This window comes from Pseudophryne corroboree, chromosome 7 (assembly GCF_028390025.1).
Source record: "Pseudophryne corroboree isolate aPseCor3 chromosome 7, aPseCor3.hap2, whole genome shotgun sequence".
NCBI classification, from domain to species: domain Eukaryota; kingdom Metazoa; phylum Chordata; class Amphibia; order Anura; family Myobatrachidae; genus Pseudophryne; species Pseudophryne corroboree.
In genome coordinates this window covers 321,974,310-321,994,957 of record NC_086450.1, presented here as the reverse complement: position 1 = coordinate 321,994,957, position 20,648 = coordinate 321,974,310, and the positions used below count along the sequence as shown (strand labels likewise).

Genomic DNA, 20,648 nt, shown 5'->3' with positions numbered 1-20,648 from the left:
CAGCGCCAGCAGCAGTAGGCGTTACACGCAAGGATGCATCGGAGGAATCCCAGGCAGGAGAGGACTCGTCATAATTGCCAGTGACATTGCCTGCAGGACTATTGGCATTCCTGGGGAAGGAGGAAATTGACACTGAGGGAGTTGGTGGGGTGGTTTGCGTGAGCTTGGTTACAAGAGGAAGGGATTTACTGGTCAGTGGACTGCTTCCGCTGTCACCCAAAGTTTTTGAACTTGTCACTGACTTATTATGAATGCGCTGCAGGTGACGTATAAGGGAGGATGTTCCGAGGTGGTTAACGTCCTTACCCCTACTTATTACAGCTTGACAAAGGGAACACACGGCTTGACACCTGTTGTCCGCATTTCTGGTGAAATACTTCCACACCGAAGAGCTGATTTTTTTGGTATTTTCACCAGGCATGTCAACGGCCATATTCCTACCACGGACAACAGGTGTCTCCCCGGGTGCCTGACTTAAACAAACCACCTCACCATCAGAATCCTCCTGGTCAATTTCCTCCCCAGCGCCAGCAACACCCATATCCTCCTCATCCTGGTGTACTTCAACACTGACATCTTCAATCTGACTATCAGGAACTGGACTGCGGGTGCTCCTTCCATCACTTGCAGGGGGCGTGCAAATGGTGGAAGGCGCATGCTCTTCACGTCCAGTGTTGGGAAGGTCAGGCATCGCAACCGACACAATTGGAGTCGGACTCTCCTTGTGGATTTGGGATTTCGAAGAACGCACAGTTCTTTGCGGTGCTACTGCTTTTGCCAGCTTTAGTCTTTTCATTTTTCTAGCGAGAGGCTGAGTGCTTCCATCCTCATGTGAAGCTGAACCACTAGCCATGAACATAGGCCAGGGCCTCAGCCGTTCCTTGCCACTCCGTGTGGTAAATGGCATATTGGCAAGTTTACGCTTCTCCTCCGACAATTTTATTTTAGGTTTTGGAGTCCTTTTTTTACTGATATTTGGTGTTTTGGATTTGACATGCTCTGTACTATGACATTGGGCATCGGCCTTGGCAGACGACGTTGCTGGCATTTCATCGTCTCGGCCATGACTAGTGGCAGCAGCTTCAGCACGAGGTGGAAGTGGATCTTGATCTTTCCCTAATTTTGGAACCTCAACATTTTTGTTCTCCATATTTTAATAGGCACAACTAAAAGGCACCTCAGGTAAACAATGGAGATGGATGGATTGGATACTAGTATACAATTATGGACGGGCTGCCGAGTGCCGACACAGAGGTAGCCACAGCCGTGAACTACCGCACTGTACTGTGTCTGCTGCTAATATAGACTGGTTGATAAAGAGATAGTATACTCGTAACTAGTATGACTATAAAGAAAGAAAAAAAAACCACGGTTAGGTGGTATATACAATTATGGACGGGCTGCCGAGTGCCGACACAGAGGTAGCCACAGCCGTGAACTACCGCACTGTACTGTGTCTGCTGCTAATATAGACTGGTTGATAAAGAGATAGTATACTCGTAACTAGTATGTATGTATAAAGAAAGAAAAAAAAACCACGGTTAGGTGGTATATACAATTATGGACGGGCTGCCGAGTGCCGACACAGAGGTAGCCACAGCCGTGAACTACCGCACTGTACTGTGTCTGCTGCTAATATATAGACTGGTTGATAAAGAGATAGTATACTCGTAACTAGTATGTATGTATAAAGAAAGAAAAAAAAACCACGGTTAGGTGGTATATCCAATTATGGACGGGCTGCCGAGTGCCGACACAGAGGTAGCCACAGCCGTGAACTACCGCACTGTACTGTGTCTGCTGCTAATATAGACTGGTTGATAAAGAGATAGTATACTCGTAACTAGTATGACTATAAAGAAAGAAAAAAAAACCACGGTTAGGTGGTATATACAATTATGGACGGGCTGCCGAGTGCCGACACAGAGGTAGCCACAGCCGTGAACTACCGCACTGTACTGTGTCTGCTGCTAATATATAGACTGGTTGATAAAGAGATAGTATACTCGTAACTAGTATGACTATAAAGAAAGAAAAAAAAACCACGGTTAGGTGGTATATACAATTATGGACGGGCTGCCGAGTGCCGACACAGAGGTAGCCACAGCCGTGAACTACCGCACTGTACTGTGTCTGCTGCTAATATATAGACTGGTTGATAAAGAGATAGTATACTCGTAACTAGTATGTATGTATAAAGAAAGAAAAAAAAACCACGGTTAGGTGGTATATACAATTATGGACGGGCTGCCGAGTGCCGACACAGAGGTAGCCACAGCCGTGAACTACCGCACTGTACTGTGTCTGCTGCTAATATAGACTGGTTGATAAAGAGATAGTATACTCGTAACTAGTATGACTATAAAGAAAGAAAAAAAAACCACGGTTAGGTGGTATATACAATTATGGACGGGCTGCCGAGTGCCGACACAGAGGTAGCCACAGCCGTGAACTACCGCACTGTACTGTGTCTGCTGCTAATATATAGACTGGTTGATAAAGAGATAGTATACTCGTAACTAGTATGTATGTATAAAGAAAGAAAAAAAAACCACGGTTAGGTGGTATATACAATTATGGACGGGCTGCCGAGTGCCGACACAGAGGTAGCCACAGCCGTGAACTACCGCACTGTACTGTGTCTGCTGCTAATATAGACTGGTTGATAAAGAGATAGTATACTCGTAACTAGTATGTATGTATAAAGAAAGAAAAAAAAACCACGGTTAGGTGGTATATACAATTATGGACGGGCTGCCGAGTGCCGACACAGAGGTAGCCACAGCCGTGAACTACCGCACTGTACTGTGTCTGCTGCTAATATAGACTGGTTGATAAAGAGATAGTATACTCGTAACTAGTATGACTATAAAGAAAGAAAAAAAAACCACGGTTAGGTGGTATATACAATTATGGACGGGCTGCCGAGTGCCGACACAGAGGTAGCCACAGCCGTGAACTACCGCACTGTACTGTGTCTGCTGCTAATATAGACTGGTTGATAAAGAGATAGTATACTACTAATATTATATATACTGGTGGTCAGGTCACTGGTCACTAGTCACACTGGCAGTGGCACTCCTGCAGCAAAAGTGTGCACTGTTTAATTTTAATATAATATTATGTACTCCTGGCTCCTGCTATAACCTATAACTGGCACTGCAGTGCTCCCCAGTCTCCCCCACAATTATAAGCTGTGTGAGCTGAGCACAGTCAGATATATATATACATTGATGCAGCACACTGGGCTGAGCAGTGCACACAGATATGGTATGTGACTGAGTCACTGTGTGTATCGTTTTTTTCAGGCAGAGAACGGATATATTAAATAAAACAAACAACTGCACTGTCTGGTGGTCACTGTGGTCGTCAGTCACTAAACTCTGCACTCTCTTCTACAGTATCACAGCCTCAGGTCAATCTCTCTCTCTCTCTCTCAACCCTAATCTAAATGGAGAGGACGCCAGCCACGTCCTCTCCCTATCAATCTCAATGCACGTGTGAAAATGGCGGCGACGCGCGGCTCCTTATATAGAATCCGAGTCTCGCGATAGAATCCGAGCCTCGCGAGAATCCGACAGCGTCATGATGACGTTCGGGCGCGCTCGGGTTAACCGAGCAAGGCGGGAAGATCCGAGTCGCTCGGACCCGTGAAAAAAAACATGAAGTTCGGGCGGGTTCGGATTCAGAGAAACCGAACCCGCTCATCTCTAACAGGAATACAATGGTAGTGCTAGAGAACTTGGGGGGGTATAAATGAGGAAGTGCAACTTCAGGGGTGGCAGTCAATGTAAATTGTAGCACCTTAGAAGTTATATCTTAACCATCAGACCAGAAACGAGGGACAAGACCAAAAAAATATGAAAAAGATGTCCAACTTTCCCCTCAATTCCTCCAGAAATTTAGAATGTGTGGCTCACATAGTATGCAAACAGTCAAGGGAAAGATATAGCCTATAAAGCAATTTAATGTGCATCTTAAAATTATTTACACACCGAGACATACGGTGGGAAGTAGCATATATCAAATCCCATTGTACGTCCGTAACAACACGGCCAAGGTCTGCTTCCCATCCATCGGGACTGCGAAGGAGAACTCATGTGGGGGCATAAATTCAATAGAGTAACAATACTACTAAGAAATATCACTCCTTCCCGTGCCTGTGGCAAGCAGAAAGTCTATATATTGGGGCATAGGGGGGATGGACAGACATGGCCTTGGAAACGGCCACACTCCAGAACAAATAATTAACTCTGTAGTACTTAAATAGGTCGCTAACAGTAAAGCGAGTAGCGTTCCCGTAGGGTAGGATATGAGTGGAAAGAACTACCATCTAGAAGGTAGCCTAAGGTTCCAATGCCACAAGATTGCCACGTCAAATCTAAATCGGGGATCAACATAAACAACCCCAAAATTAAGACATTAGAGGTGGCTAAAAATACCTTCTCATGTTTGGAGAACAACCTGTCCCAGGCTTGTAGAGAGGCCCCAGTAGAAGAGAGAAGAGGAAGATGGCGAGGGTGAGAGGTATAAGGGATCCAGAGTAGGTCCACTAACGGTTAAGCTCTGTATACTGCCCTAGGGTTACCAGCATTTAATCCTGTGTGGGTGCATCCAATCCCTTAACTGACCAAAGAGAGATGTGTCCTGGTATCTCCAGGAGAGCTAACCCACCCTGCCGTTTAGCCAAGTACATCCTGCTCTGAGTAATCTTAGGGGACTTATTTTTTCCACACATTTTGTCAATATAGCTTGACATTTGACAAGCTATGATTTGGGAAAGGCATAAAGAATTGTTCTAAATAAATACAGGAGTTTGGGAGGCAGTGTCAATTTAAAGGCGGCTAACCAACCCAGGCAGGAATTGTCATACGAAGTGCAGTACTTAGGGAGTGATTCAGACCTGATGGTAGGTTTGCTAAATTTAGCACATCTACGATCAGTTTTTCTGACATCTGGGGAAACGCCCAGCACAGGGCTAGTCCGCCCCACATGTCAGGCCCTACCCCCATGCACAGGGGGCTTTTGCACCCGCCAAGCAGCTGCCTACGTGCGCAGCCTAGCTACGCTGGCTGGCGGCTGCCCACCATGTTCTGGGTCGCATCGGCTGCGTGTGTTATCACGTAGTCACCGCGGCCCACCCCCGCAACATTCTGGATACGCCTGCGCCCCACCCTAACGCCCTCCCGCCCCGCAACCACCTCTGCCTGTCAATCAGACGATTCGAATCTCACTGGCTGTGCACGCGCAGTTTGGCCACGGTGCGTGCGCACAACGCTTAGGGCTTCAAAGTGCAATCACTGTTGGTGCAGCGATCGGCTCTGAATTAGGCCCTTAGTCAGGGACGCTAGGTGATCTAAAAAAAGAAGGATATTAACATCAAAAGCCATTGAGAGGGAACTCTGTATCTAAATGCCCAGGTATAAAGTGAAGTCGGTTGCCAAGTATATTTGAATTGCAAACGGAGGCACCCTATAACTGCCTAAGGAATATTAATAGGCAATGCTTTTGACTTCAGGTTATGAAAGGAGGCACTACTGTATGGATCCAGTAAGCTATGTAGATATGGTAATGTGGTCAGTGGCAAAAAGGCATAATTTATAGAAAAAATTGCCATACCTGTCCTGCCGCACATATTTTAGTTTGAGGTGTTCAATAGCTAAGTTGAAGACAAGTGGGGACAGAGATCAGCACTGCTGGGTACCATTGGATATGGGGAACATGATGTCAGACAGGAAGCTATTGCTGAACACGTGTGCAGTGGGCCTAGAATACAAATATTCAATCCTGAAAAGCCAAACTTGGTAAGTGCAGCATTTTCTGCATCTAAAGATCAAGACCAGTGCCTCCCCCAGTCCAGCAACTACATCATTCAAATTAAAGACTCTGCGGGTATTATCTGAGGCTTGCATGCCCCACACGAACCCTACTTGGTCAGGATGTATAAGGGAAGGGAAAAGTTTTGTTTTATTTCTTAAAAGTAAGGGCTTTACAGGCTCTGTGATTCAGGGAGGAGAGGCTTCCTTCCTTCCTTATCGCAAAGAGAAGTGTACAGTGGCCCTCTTGTGCCCTGCCTATAAGTGTTTCCCAGCTCCACTTCTTGAGTACACTCAATAGGTTATGTTTTGAGCAAATTAGTGACATTTGAACCATAGAGCTCAGTACATTTCATACTTTGCTGAAATGGAAGACATTAAGTGTCATAAATCTTTAATGCTGTCTGTGTAAAGATGGGACATGTTTGTTTGATTGAAATAAATAGTGAACCACTTGGGCACATTAATCCTGAATACTCATCAGTGGACAGCTTAATATTACATTTTTTTTAATTACAAAAGATCCTCTTCTACCTAGTTTTTGTCTATTGAATTGAACCTTTCTATTTTTATTCTACAGATGAATGACAATGCATACTATATTCGACCTGTCAGCCCTATAGATGTTTCAGGAATATGTAATAAATCACCTTTCGTAGACTGCACTGTCAATGGGGCACCATCTCCTGTGTCAAGTGTGAGCCCCCTGAAAAGTACAAACCCTCTAGAAGATACACATGAGTTCAGACAGGTGTGTCCGCTCTGTTTCACCAAAGTGGGTAAGATCATTTGTACTAGTGCACAATGTATGGCCTCCTGTTTACAGTGTTTTTATGGTAATGTTCTAAATAGTTGCCATGCATTCTATCTCTATAAATTCATGCCAGGCAATGGACTGGTTCACTTATACTGTAGTGTGGAGAATACAAGCTTCAAGATGGGCTTGAGTCACCTATATTTGTCCATGTGTTTGATAGATTATCCAAGTGTTAATTATTAACATGTTTTCGCTTTTTAGAAACTAAGGGGTTTATTTACTAAGCCTTAGATGGAGTTAAAGTGCACGGAGATAAAGGTGCAGATGTATTAACCTGGAGAAGGCATAAGGAAGTGATAAACTAGTGATATGTGCAAGGTGATAAAGGCACAGCCAATCAGATCCTAACTGTTAATTTACATATTGGAGCTGATTGGCTGGTGCCTGTATCACCTTGCACTTATCACTGGTTTATCACTTCCTTATGCCTTCTCCAGGTTAATACATCTGCCCCTTTGAAAGTACCATCCAACCAGATCCTAACTATGGTAGTTAGAAGCTGATTGGCTGGTACTTTATCTCCATCCACTTTATCTCCGTTCAAGGCTTGGTAATATACAGTCAAACCTGGATAAGTGGGAGCGCTCTATTAGTGGGACTAATTGTAAGGTCCCGGCATTTTTGCACCAAAATAAACCTGTTAGTGAGACTGTCACTAACTAAAGCCTCCAACACACTTGGTGTTCGGGCCTTTAGTTCGTGACAGTGTCACTAACTTTTGGAAACCACGGCACTCTAGAGTAGCAGAATTTGTTTATGGCACCCGTAGGTTAAAAGTTTCTTATTGAGAAATTTAGAAATAAATATTAAATTAAATAAATTGTTTATATGTCATCCTTTGGTTCCTTTATGTGGTGAGGGACAAGATTTACTTCAGTTTGTCCACATATTTTATGATTGACATCCAGCAGCGCTTATTTTGGCTATTACATTCACCATAAATAATTTGAATTGGTCCTGGACCACCAATCCAGGGCACCCCTGCAAGTGTCTCCATGGCACAGTTTGAGAACCACTGCACTAGATGATATTGTCAACAGTATGGCTAATTTTTACCCTCCTGATCAATATTGTTTACAATATCGCCCAGTGTGTATGCTGCGGACGATGTACGATGCGCAGTCCCGCTCATTGTTATCTTCCCCCTCCCTCATCTGTGCATGTAGCTCAATTTGGACTATCGTCCAGAAGAAGCATGTACGGCCCGGCCGCAGCATGACGTCACTGTGCGATATCGCTAGGGCTATCACACAGAGTGTGAGCACACTGTCGGCGGCCCGACGCAGGAGAGGAAACACTAGACGATATCGCTCACGGAGCGAAATGTCTAGTGTGTATGCACCTTGAGACTGATTTTTCTCGATTATTAGTAATAATTACCTCTGTAACTGAGACGATTGCTATTAGGACCTCTTTAAGTGAGCTTAGTGCAGTTTATTATCCTCAGTTTATTGTAAATGAGGTGAGTGCCTTTAGAACCTCTGTAACTGGGATCAGTAGAGGTTTTGACAAGTTTCTATGTGATACCCACTAAACTTACAAGGGTATCCTGTTTGAACCTACATAAGTTATAACCTCTGTACGTGAGTCAAACATTTCTTGAACCTGGATAAGTGAGATAACCTCTTTAAGTGAGACTAAATGTGCTGTCCCATGAGATCCCACTTATCCAGGTTCGACTGTATACCACTTTGTCACCATATTATTTTTTCACATTTTAAAATTAATTCATGATTTAATTTTTTTATTTAATTGATACTAGTTTATTTTCTATAACGTTTCAGGATCAAAGTTACAAAGTGACAGTTACCTTCCCAACATGGATCATAAATGCAAGAAAGACATTTTAATAGGGAGGATTAAAAGTCCTGCAGATGAAAGCTGGAAAAGAATAAGACCAAGACCAACAAAGAATCAGTATGCAGGACAATACTATATATGTAAAGGTACTGTGCACTTGGTTATGTTGTGTACTAATTGGAGCTTACACATAACCTGCATGGAAATGGCCATTACTAAACACTTGAATGATTATGTATTTGTTAGATGTTGCCCAAGGCACAGATTGCACGTACCCAGGATACTGCACGTTTGCATATTGCCAGGAAGAAATTGATGTGTGGACTCTGGAAAGAAAAGGGACATTCTGCAGAGAAATACTTTTTGGAGGCAATGGAAAAGTCAGTTTCACAATCCCCCACCTATTGCAGGAATACTGTGGGATGTTTGTCTTCCTTTGTGAGGTAAACTATGTCACTTACTATGAAGAGTTAGCAATTGTCGCATACACACTTTTAGCACACACAAACTGCTACGTAGTTTTACACTTTTCTGTCACGTAACCTGATACTACTTCCACTGCAAATGTAAAGTGCAATCACACCACAGATGGTCCAACTTTACCCAGTAGGGGTGGATTCAGCTATCCACAAGCTGCTGCCTTTTTCAGTGCGCTTGTACTGCAGTAGGGTGTGACCAGAATAATATGCCTTCATTTAGGACCTCATTCAGGTCCCGATGTTCTTGCGCCCTGATGTGCAAAGTACTGATGATGTTCGGTATTTTGTGCATGCGCAGGACCAGTTCTGCGCGAACAGGTCCTGTGGCACAGGGCATAGAGACTGCATCAGACTGTGATAAAGGTGAGGGATAAATGTGCAAATGCATCTATCATTAAAACCGGATCTTTGTTCTAAGATTCTGGTATAATGCTGCCTTGCTAAGGTTTTTTAATTAAACAAATAAGGCAGAGTGTGCTGGTTCTCCATTCCCTGTGCCTTCTCCTGATAATTATCTGGGTAAACTAGTGTTTGAGACTTGTTTTATTCCAGTGTTTGTGTGTGTGTGTGTGTGTGTGTGTGTGTGTGTGTGTGTGTGTGTGTGTGTGATTCTGTTGTAGGAGAAAGGCGGGAAAAAAGCTACATTAGCAGGTCACTGAGGGTTCACAGATTTGTGAGCAGTGTATAATGGTGTGTACACACGGTGAGATTTTTTTCTTACGATTTTAACTATATAGTCAAAATCGTAAAAAAACTTAGTGCAGATCGCAAGGTGAAAGTCACCTTGCGATTCCGATTCGATGCCGATGCGCGGTCCCGTGAGGTCGGCATCGCAAGAATAGATAGACTGTGCAGGCAAGTCAGTTTTGACTATCTCTATAGAAGAGACAGTCAAAATTGACACTTAGCCAAAATCGTACATAGTCAGTATCGCAAGCACATTCATTATGTGCTTGCGATACTGACTATGTGCCAACCTAGCCCCTGTCGCATAGTGAGAATCAGGCATAGCCCGAATCTCAACGTGTGTATGGGCCATTAGTCTGCATCACAATCTTATAGCAGGGACACCAGTGGGGCTGTCCACATTGACAAATATTACCTCAGAACTGGCTGTTGCCAGACAGGACAAGCTTTTAAGAAGTCTGCAAATGAACTTTCTGCCAAAATCGGGACTTTCCGACACTTCAATATTAATTGACTTCCTGTGTTCCGCCATGTCGAAAAAATTTATTCGACACGCGCAGGCGGAAACAGGTCAGTTTCGACCATTCATTTCACCTATAGAGAAAGGCAGAAGTGAGTGGTCGGAATCAGGGGGAAATGGGCGAAAAAGGCTCGCTGTTAAAAACTGAAGTGTCGGATCCTCGGGGGCATATTCAATTTGCCCCCAACGAGACATCGGGAGTTAAAAACCCCCGATGTTTCTACGGGTGCTGCGGTCGGGCTATTTAATTAGCTCGGCCGGTAACGAATGCAGTTACATCCGTAAACACACAGGTTCAGTGAAACCTGTGTGTTTTCGGGTGAAATAGCCCCGTTTACGGGCATTTTGCTCCGGCAGGCGAAGCAAAATCCCCGACACACACACACACACACACACACACACACACACACACACACACACACACACACAATTAAACAAGTCTCAAACACTAGTTTACCCAGATAATTATCAGGAGAAGGCACAGAGAATGGAGAACCAGCACACTCTGCCTTATTTGTTGCACGCAAATCGAATATCTCCCTCAGTGTTGAAGAGTATCCAACATTAATGTAATAAGACCCCTTTGTCGCTATAGAGGGAGATGATAAAACTTCCCCTCACAGAAGTTCCAGTGGCTCATGGCGCTCAAAAGGGATTACTGCTGCAATGCAGTTGATCTGTGAACCTGGGCTCAAAATTCTGTTATCATTAATGCCTAAATAGCGCATGTTACAAAAGTATTACACATGCTAGCTGTGAAAGGAATTTATATCAAGAAACAACATCCCTTTTCAGGGAATGGAAACACAAAATTTGGCAATAAAGGTCTGGAGATTCCAGATAAGGACACGCAAGTGCATTCTGCGGTTTTCACAAACCACAGAAGCCGGCTGTTACCTTACAGTGTCCCCAAAATTAAAATACCCACTTTTTAACAAGAGGAATATATATATATATATATATATAACATTTCCCAAATCCAGGACATTTTTTGTCATCATTCTCAATTCCTCTAGATTAGGAAATTTGGGAATATCCACTAACAGTGGACCCATTGGTTTCACGCCTATCAAAGAATATTAGCTTCCGGTCCCAGGGGTAACCTAAACAAAGGAGTCTTTAGACCGTAGAATAGAAACCACCCTATAATCTATAATATACAGCTACAGCAGTGGCCCTGCGATCTGTAAAGGTTGGATACTGGGTTACAAATCCCATAAGAACCTGAACTAGATTCAGGAACAATGTCACTCTAGCAAATCAGCAACCTATGTGTGAGACCTCTAGGAAGATAGCACTGGTTAACACTCGAATGACAGGATTGTTTCCGCCCATAGAGCCTTCTGGCTTTGTCAGGGGACAGCGGATACTGAGTCCAAATAAGAGGCAGAAAACCTTCCATATACTGTATAGGAGGTTTGTGTAGAATGGATCTAAATAAGTGATTCACAAGTTACTGCTGACAAATCCACTGATTTCCCTTCAGCTCACCAGCTAGACGGTCTTATTCTAAGCCATCTTTCCATTTTTGTCATGTTACAGCTCACAAGAGCCCAATGCCTGTAAACACAAGAACCTTAGTTCAAATCCCAGTTTAGTCCCATTAAGAAGCCTCAAATGTGGCCTGTAGCCCCAGAAGGCAGGGGATGGAAATTAGCTGTTACAGACAACAGTATCAAAACCTACAGCAGGTTGCTCTACCTCCGTGCCTAGAGGATCTCAGAGTAGGAGCACGCTTACAGCCATGTACGATGCGCTGTTTGCCCGCCACTGACTATTCGACGGGGCTGGGCAATGTTGGGCTACCTGCGCAGTCTATTTTTTCCTGCGATGCCGATCCCACGGGACCGCCCATCAGCATCGCAAGCTGAGTACACACAGTGCAATATGCACTTAACTTTCCTTACAATTTTGACTATATAGTCAAAATCGTAAGGAAAGTTAAGTGCATATCACACCGTGTGTACACATCTTAAGACATTTTAGTCACATCAATGCTCCTGCCAGGATACCTAGGTTAACACTCAAGGCTACAAAATGGAGAACCGCCTCCCAGGTTTTCACTTCAGATTTACCAGTTTTCCTAGAAAGACAGGTAGCCCTACAAGGAGGCCATACACAGAATCCTGCAGACACAGATAATTGCCTTAGTTCCAACTCGTGAAAGGAACGAGGAGTTATATGCCAACCTGTTTCGGTAGTTCCGAATGATTCTGTCAGGCCTTTCCTGATTGAAATTCCTGAATCCATAATGAGGGGCTTTAATTTCAACAAGGAATTCGCTAGGGCAGTCATCACATGACTGGAACAAGGGAGATCCTGGTATCCTTAGATATCAAGAATGCCTACCTCCACATTCCAATATGACCATTCACAAAGGTCATGGCGGAGATCAGTTTACAATCAAAAAACAACACTACCAGATTCCAGGCCTCACCCTTCGGTCCTTCATCAGCTCCGAAGGTATTACAAAGGTCATAGAGCAGATGATGCTTCAACTCCTATTTCAAAAAACATAGTATTTGGACGACTTCCTAATAAGGGTGCTATCCAGAAAACAGCTATTGCACAGCATCATTCTCACAAAAATGTCTACTAAGATATTACGTTGGGAGTCTCAATCTACAGAAGTCCCACTTACAGCATATTCAGAGACTTCAGTTTCTGTGTACAGTTCTGGACACAGTATCTCAGAGAGTGTTCTTCCTTTGGAAAAGGCCACAGAAATTCAGACGTTAGTACGGTTAGTCCTGAAACCACACTAAGGGGGTCATTCCGAGTTGATCGCTAGCTTCCGTTGTTCGCAGCGCAGCGATCAGGCTAAAAATCTGCATTTCTGCGCATGCGTATGCCCCGCAATGCGCACGCGCGACGTACAGGTACAAAACCTGTTGTGGTTGTGCACAGGTTCTAGTGAAGTTTTCAGTCGCACTGACGGCCGCAAGAAGATTGACAGGAAGGAGGCATTTCTGGGTGTCAACTGACCGTTTTTAGGGAGTGTTTGCAAAAACGCAGGCTTTCCATGAACAAGGTTGTGACTCCGCACTAGTCCTGAAGTTTCAGAGATAATTTATTGAACCAGAATTACGTTCATATGTATGGTAGGTATACCTACAAATATTAGTACCTGGTGGTGCACCCAGAGTCAGGAAAAAACTAGAGAAAAAACAACTTTGCAGAAGACTCTTGTGTGGGTGCACTCTTGTTTTCATTATATGATTATATATTAAGACATAGCTTTTATTGATTCATTTAAAATAAATCCTCACTCTTATACTCCACCATGTTTGGTTAATAAGATATGTTATATCTATATACACTAAAAGTGCTTAAAAAATTGGAAATGTTCTGGTTAGTCTATCACCAAAAGACTTGTAGGGGGATGTAGACACTATAGTTCTACATCCAATCCTAGCCAACCAGCACAAGCGAAGCTTGTTTTAATGAGACCTCAATGGGTCAAAGTTAATCGGACCAGTTTTATCAAGAGTATGTGTCGTAACAGAATTATATACATATATTAGGGTTGCCTGCTAATTGCCCCCGTATTTTAAGAGACAATAGGTTTAGCTAATTTTTTAGCTTTGGATATCTAGCAGAAAAGAGAAGAAAAACAGAAGAGAAGAGGGAAAAGAAAGGGGGGAGAGAAAACGCAGGCTTGTCTGAAAAACCGCAGGCGTGGCTGGGCGTTCGCTGGGCGGGTGTATGACATCAAATCCGGACACGAATAGGCTGACGTGATCACAAGCGCTGAGTAGGTTCAGAGCTACTGAGAAACTGCACAAACTGTTTTTGCAGAGCTCAGCTGCACATGCATTCGCACTTCTGCTAAGCTAAAATACACTCCCCAGTGGGCGGCGGCATAGCGTTTCCACGGCTGCTAAAACTAGCTAGCGAGCGATTAACTTGGAATGACCCCCTAAATCTCTATAAATATCTTAACACTAAGGGCAATTTACAATGCTCTACATCAGGCCTTCCATCTACTACATCAGGCCATTCATAGTAATGCCACAGCAGTGGCGTACATAAACCACCAAGGTGGAACAGCAGCAATAAGAATAGTATCCAAGATACTTCTCTAGGCAGAAAGAAATGCCACGGCCATCTTAATAACGGTAGACAACTAGGAAGACACGACCTACACGGAATGGGGTCTTCAGCCTCAGGTCTTCAACAGATAGTGTATCAGTGGATGCCCACAGATAGACATGATGGCTTCTCAAAAACAACAAGAGGCTTCAGTGTTCTTGTTCAAGAAGAAGAGGTCCACAGGCGACAGCTAACGACGCCTTGGAGTTATCAAACAGTATATCTGTTCTCTCCTTTTCCTTTACTAATGAGAATAAAAGAGGGAGAAAGTTCAGGCAATTCTAATTGCTTGCAGACCTCATCTCCCTGTTGGTAGAAGAGCTCTGGCCTTTGCCGCTTTGTGTGGCTTAGGGATTGGTGCAGGAAAGAGGGGTTAGTGTTCCTGGAACACTGGGTGGACTTCTCAGTCAGGCGCCATCTTTTTTGTCATGATGGATTGCACATGAATGAGGAAGGGGCAGCGGTGCTGTGGGAAAGGATGGTTAGAAGGTTGGAGGAGATTTTAAACTAGGAGCCTGGCTAGAGGGTTTAGCTAGAAACTACGGGTCATGCAGTGAGAATAGTGGGGATAGCGGTAGTAAACGAAATGGGGGAGAAGTTGGGGGGAGGGTAAGAGCAGCCGGTAAGGTTACTAACAAGGGTACTAAAAGAGATTTTACCAAAGCACTAACTAATGACGATTACAGGTCATCGTTGCTACGTAAGGTGAAAGATGTCCCTAACGCAAAGGGGAAATACTTATCTTAGTTGTATGTATGTGACCGTTAGAAGCATTACTGGTAAAAAGGGTGAACTAGAAATACTTGCAGCAAGCAAACAGTGTGATATTATAGGCATTACTGAAACTTGGTGGGACGAATCTCATGATTGGACAGTCAATCTAGAGGGCTATACACTGTTTAGGAGAGACAGACTAAATAAAAAGAGTGTCTTTACGTAAAGCCGTTTTTAAAACCTGATATACGGGAAGATATTAATGAGGGGACTGTAGACACTGTCGAGACGTTATGGTTAGAAATTGCATGCGGGGATAAAGGAATAAAAAAGTTGGTATTGGGTGTATGCTATAGGCCACCTGGTATTAATGTATCTGATGAGGAATTGTTACTGAAGCAAATTGAAAGAGCAGCAGGAGTAGGTGACATAGTAGTGATGGGAGATTTTAACTATCCAGAGATAAACTGGAAAAACGATTCATGTAACACTGCTAGGGGTAATATGTTTTTAAACACACTAAATGATAACTACTTAGTTCAACTAATTGAGGAACCTACCAGGTACAATGCAATCTTAGACCTGGTATTAACAAACAATGGGGATTTGGTATCAGGTATTATAGTAGGGGAACCCATAGGAAACAGCGACCACAATATGGTCACATTCAATATCAGTTTTCATAAACAGTCCTATACTGGCTCAACTAGGACTCTAAACTTTAGCAAAGCCAACTTTGAAATGATGAGGGTATTTTTCAGGGCTATTGAATGGGAAGGTTTGTTTCTAGGAAAAAATACTATGGAGAAATGGGATGTGCTAAAATTCCTGCTAGCTAAAAATACTCTCAAACTTATTCCTATGAGCAGCAAAACAAGGAATAAAAAGCATAAACCGATGTGGCTTAACAAAAAGATAAAGGAACTTATGGGCAAGAAAAGGCAAGCATTTAAAAAATACAAATCTGACGGGGAAGCAGAGTCATTTGAGCACTATAAGGACTGTAACAAAATATGCAAAAAGGAAATAAGAGCGGCTAAAGTAGAAACTGAAAAACTAGTAGCAAAGGAAAGCAAAGTGAATCCCCAAAAATTCTTTAAATACATTAATAGCAAGAGATTAAAGAAGGAGAGTATAGGCCCTTTAAAAGACAAGTTGGGAGTCTTAAGCAAAAATGATAATGACATAGCGGACACACTAAATGAGTTTTTTTCAACAGTATTTACTAGAGAGGACCCAATTCAGGGACTAACACACAGTCTCAATAATGAGAATATCCCACTGATAGGTACTTATTTAATTGAGGCGGTAGTCTGTGACCGATTAAACCATTTAAAGATTAATAAGTCACCGGGTCCCGATGGAATTCACCCAAGGGTTCTAATGGAGCTTCACTCTGAACTTGCAAAACCACTATTTTTATTCTTTAAGGATTCAGTAATATCAGGTATGGTTCCCAAAGACTGGCGTATAGCGGAAGTAGTGCCTATATTCAAAAAGGGAAGTAAAGCTGAACCAGGTAATTATAGACCAGTTAGTCTTACATCTATAGTGGGGAAAGTATTGGAAGGTATTCTAAGAGATAGTATTTAGAAGTTCCTTGAAGTCAATAAGGTCATTAAAAGGAATCAACATGGATTTGTGAAGGACAGATCCTGTCAAACCAACTTACTTGGCTTTTATGAAACAGTAAGTGCAAACCTAGATCAGGGTAAAGAGGTGGATGTAATCTTTTTAGACTTTGCCAAAGCTTTCGACACTGTACCGCACATGAGACTTACTGCATCTACAAGCTATAAGAAATAGGGCTAGGAAGCACAATATGCACTTGGATCAAAAATTGGTTAGATAATAGGGAGCAGCGCGTTGTGGTTAATGGATCTTTTTCAAATTGGACTGAAGTGCTAAGTGGTGTGCCACAAGGCTCATTATTAGGACCGCTATTGTTCAATATTTTCATTAAAGACCTAACAGAAGGTCTAGAGAGCATGGTGTCAATTTTTGCAGATGATACCAAATTGTGTAAGGCTATAAATACGGAGGAGGATGCTGAGTCGCTTCAGAACGACTTAGTTAAATTAGCAGCATGGGCAGCGAAATTGAGAATGCGCTTCAATACAGACAAGTGTAAGGTAATGCACTGTGGTAACAAGAACAAAAATAACACCTACATACTAAATGGGGCAAAATTAGGGGATACTGTACTGGAAAAGGACTTAGGGGTCCTCATAGATAGCAAACTAAGTAGCAGTACCCAAAGTAGGATTGCAGCAAAGAAGGCTAATAAGATATTAGCATGCATAAAACAGGGAATTGATGCTAGGGACGAGAGTGTTATACTCCCGTTATATAAATCACTAGTGAGGCCACACCTTGAATACTGTGTACAATTCTGGGCACCATACTACAAAAAGGATATCCTGGAGCTAGAAAAGGTTCAGAGGCGGGCGACCAAACTAATTAAGGGCATGAAGATGCTGGAATACGAGGAAAGGCTTGCAAGACTAGGCATGTTTACACTGAAAAAGAGGAGACTAAGAGGGGACATGATCAACATCTACAAATATATAAGGGAACAATACACAGATCTTGCGCAGGACCTGTGTTTGGTTAGATCAACACAGAGAACTAGTGGACACTCGCTCAGGTTGGAGGAGAGGAGATTCCGCACAATACGGCGTAAAGGCTTTTTCACGGTAAGGACGATACGTGTTTGGAATTCCCTGCCTCAGGGAGTTGTAATGGCGGACTCAGTCAAAACCTTTAAGAATGGGTTAGATAAATTCCTAATGGATAAGGATATCCAGGGTTATGGTGCATAGTCACGCACTATAGTTATTATAAAAAGAGGGATAAAACGTAACGGCAGAAATCAGCATCAGTCAAAAGTTTAGACCAAATAATCCTGCATAGGAGACCACAAATAGGTTGAACTCGATGGACAATTGTCTTTTTTCAACCTTAGATACTATGTTACTATGTTATGAGAAGATCTTCTTCAGCAAGGCCTGTTCATCTATCCAGACTTATAGCGGCTACGTTTCACGGCATGGTAGTTGAAAGGGAGATCTTAGGCATTCCAGGTGCAGTAATAACAATTATGCTTCAAGCCAGAAAGGTAGTCACATCACGAGTTAGGTTATCTGTTATGGTTCCTACAGTCTGGTGTGGATATGGGCCTACGCCTAGGCTCGCTGAACGTTCAAATTTCAGCCTTATCAATTTTTTTTCAAAAGCAAGTGGCTATGCTTCCAAGAGTCCAGACTTTCCTGAAGGGCGTATTACACATACAATCGCCTTTTGTACCACCTACCGCACCTTGGAATCTAAATCTGGTTTTATATTTCCTACAATCTTCTTGATTTGAACCATTACAAACGGTAGAAGAAAAATATCTTTACTAGAATACATTAATGCTGTTGGCCTTAGCCTCAGCCGGAAGGGTCTCAGAGTTAGGGGCACCATCATGTAAAAGCCCCTACCTTGCCTTCCACAAGGACAGAGCAGAGCTCAGAATTTGTCAGAGGTTCTTGCCGAAAGTTATCTCTGCATTTCATATCAACCAACCAGTCGTGGTGCCGGTTTAAACTGAAAATTCATCTATCCATGATCACTGGATGTAGTACGAGCATTGACTATCTATGTCAGAAGAACTGCTCGTATCAGAATATCAGACTCTCCTTTTGTCCTGTATGATGCAAATGAGATACATTGCTCTGCTTCAAGGCAGATTATTGCTCACTGGATAGGACTCACTATCCAACAAGCTTACTCACCGGCAGCCTTGCCTATAGCACAATCCATTACAGCCCACTGTACAAGGTCGGTGGGCTCCTCTTGGGCGGCTGCCCGGGGAGTTTCGGCTTTACATCTATGCCAAGCTGCGCATGGTCGGGTACAAACACGCACAAATTAAGTGAAGGCACGCACAAATCGCCTACGGAATAGCTTCTTCCCAACTGCTGTGCGCATGTTGAGTGCTCATTGGGAATAATGTTTTATCTCTCAAATGCATGTTACTGTGTGCTTTTATATTCCTATGTTCAAGCTTTTATCATTGTTGGTGTGCTGTACAATTGAATTTCGTTGTCAAATTTTATTTGATAATGGCCCTCATTCCGAGTTGTTCGCTCTGTAATTTTCTTTGCATCGCAGCGATTTTCCGCTAATTGCGCATGCGCAATGTTCGCACTGCGACTGCGCCAAGTAAATTTGCTATGCAGTTAGATATTTTACTCACGGCATTACAAGGTTTTTTCTTCGTTCTGGTGATCGTAATGTGATTGACAGGAAGTGGGTGTTTCTGGGCGGAAACTGGCCGTTTTATGGGTGTGTGTGAAAAAATGCTGCCGTTTCTGGGAAAAACGCGGGAGTGTCTGAAGAAACGGGAGAGTGTCTGGGCGAACGCTGGGTGTGTTTGTGACGTCAAACCAGGAACGAAACTGACTGAACTGATCGCAGTTGCCGAGTAAGTCTGGAGCTACTCAGAAACTGCTAAGAAGTGTCTATTCGCAATTCTGCTAATCTTTCGTTCGCAATTTTACTATGCTAAGATTCACTCCCAGTAGGCGGCGGCGGCTTAGCGTGTGCAAAGCTGCTAAAAGCAGCTTGCGAGCGAACAACTTGGAATGACCACCAATGACAATAAATGTATTGTATCGTAAACATGTTTGTCTAATTCTATAGGTTTTCAGAGGACACTCAGTATGATCATTCAGTATTGCAGGGGTCTCGGCACACTCACGCCCATTTTGGGAGCTTTGGGACGTCCCCACCGTACTAAAGTACCATCCCAGTATCCTCTATAGATGTAGGAGAAAATAGGATTTTAAATACCTACCGGTAAATCCTTTTCTCGGATTCCATAGGGAAGCTGATACTTGGCGCCGATCTCTGTGCTTCGTTAAAATTCCTGCAAAACAAGTTAGTTTTGGTGTGTGAAACTTGGTTGGATCAGCTTGCTATCCTTTCTGTTCTTTGGGATCAGCTTTTGCTATCCTTTACAGTAATTTACCTGTGTGCTGGTTATGATTCTCTCATTTCCAGCTTTATCTTATGGTTATGACTTATATTTATACATGTGTATGTGGAATATACTATATATGTATATGGCTATATACTGTATGTAGGTATATTGACATGTAGTAGTTATTATCTCATTGTTATGTTCAGTTTTATTCTGTTCTGTTTTCCTCCTCTCAAAGTATGTTCCGTCTCCTTCAGGCACAGTTTTCTAGACTAAGCTGTGGGAGGGGGCATAGAGGGGAGGAGCCAGCACACAGGATCTTGAAGTTTTAAAGTGCACCGGCTCCTGGACCCCACCTATACCCCACCATACTAAAGTACCATCCCAGTATCCCCTATGGACTACGAGAAAAGGATTTTACCTGTAGGTATTTAAAATCCTATTTTCTAGTGCAGTAATTTGGACTATTAACCTCTCCCAGTAGCACCCCTACATGGCTTCTTGCAGTGCTCCCTCCACTATCTACCTGCTGTAAGGGTAACATTGTATATGCAGTGTCTGCAGCCACCTATTTTGTGTGTCATATCACTCAGAGCAGTCACATTGCTGTAGAAACTCTTCCTTACATATGTGAGCACTGGATCTTACCTGAGATGCCCAAGGCATGCTGGGAGCTGTAGTGCCTGATGGCATAGAATAGGAAACTAAAACTTCAAACTAAGGGGCTAATTCAGACCTGATCGCTGCTGTGCGTGCT

The 20,648-nt window shown here is 43.1% G+C and overlaps 1 protein-coding gene across 2 annotated transcripts in view; it reads left to right on the top strand.

The window, feature by feature from the left end:
* Positions 1 to 20,648, top strand: part of ZC3H7A (zinc finger CCCH-type containing 7A) — a 201,015-nt gene that overhangs the window by 146,547 nt on the left and 33,820 nt on the right. For both annotated transcript variants that reach the window (XM_063934308.1, XM_063934307.1), the window contains exons 12-14: positions 6,397 to 6,595; positions 8,418 to 8,579; positions 8,680 to 8,876. In XM_063934308.1, the coding sequence (XP_063790378.1) occupies positions 6,397 to 6,595; positions 8,418 to 8,579; positions 8,680 to 8,876 (558 nt within the window). The remainder of the gene's footprint in view (positions 1 to 6,396; positions 6,596 to 8,417; positions 8,580 to 8,679; positions 8,877 to 20,648) is intronic.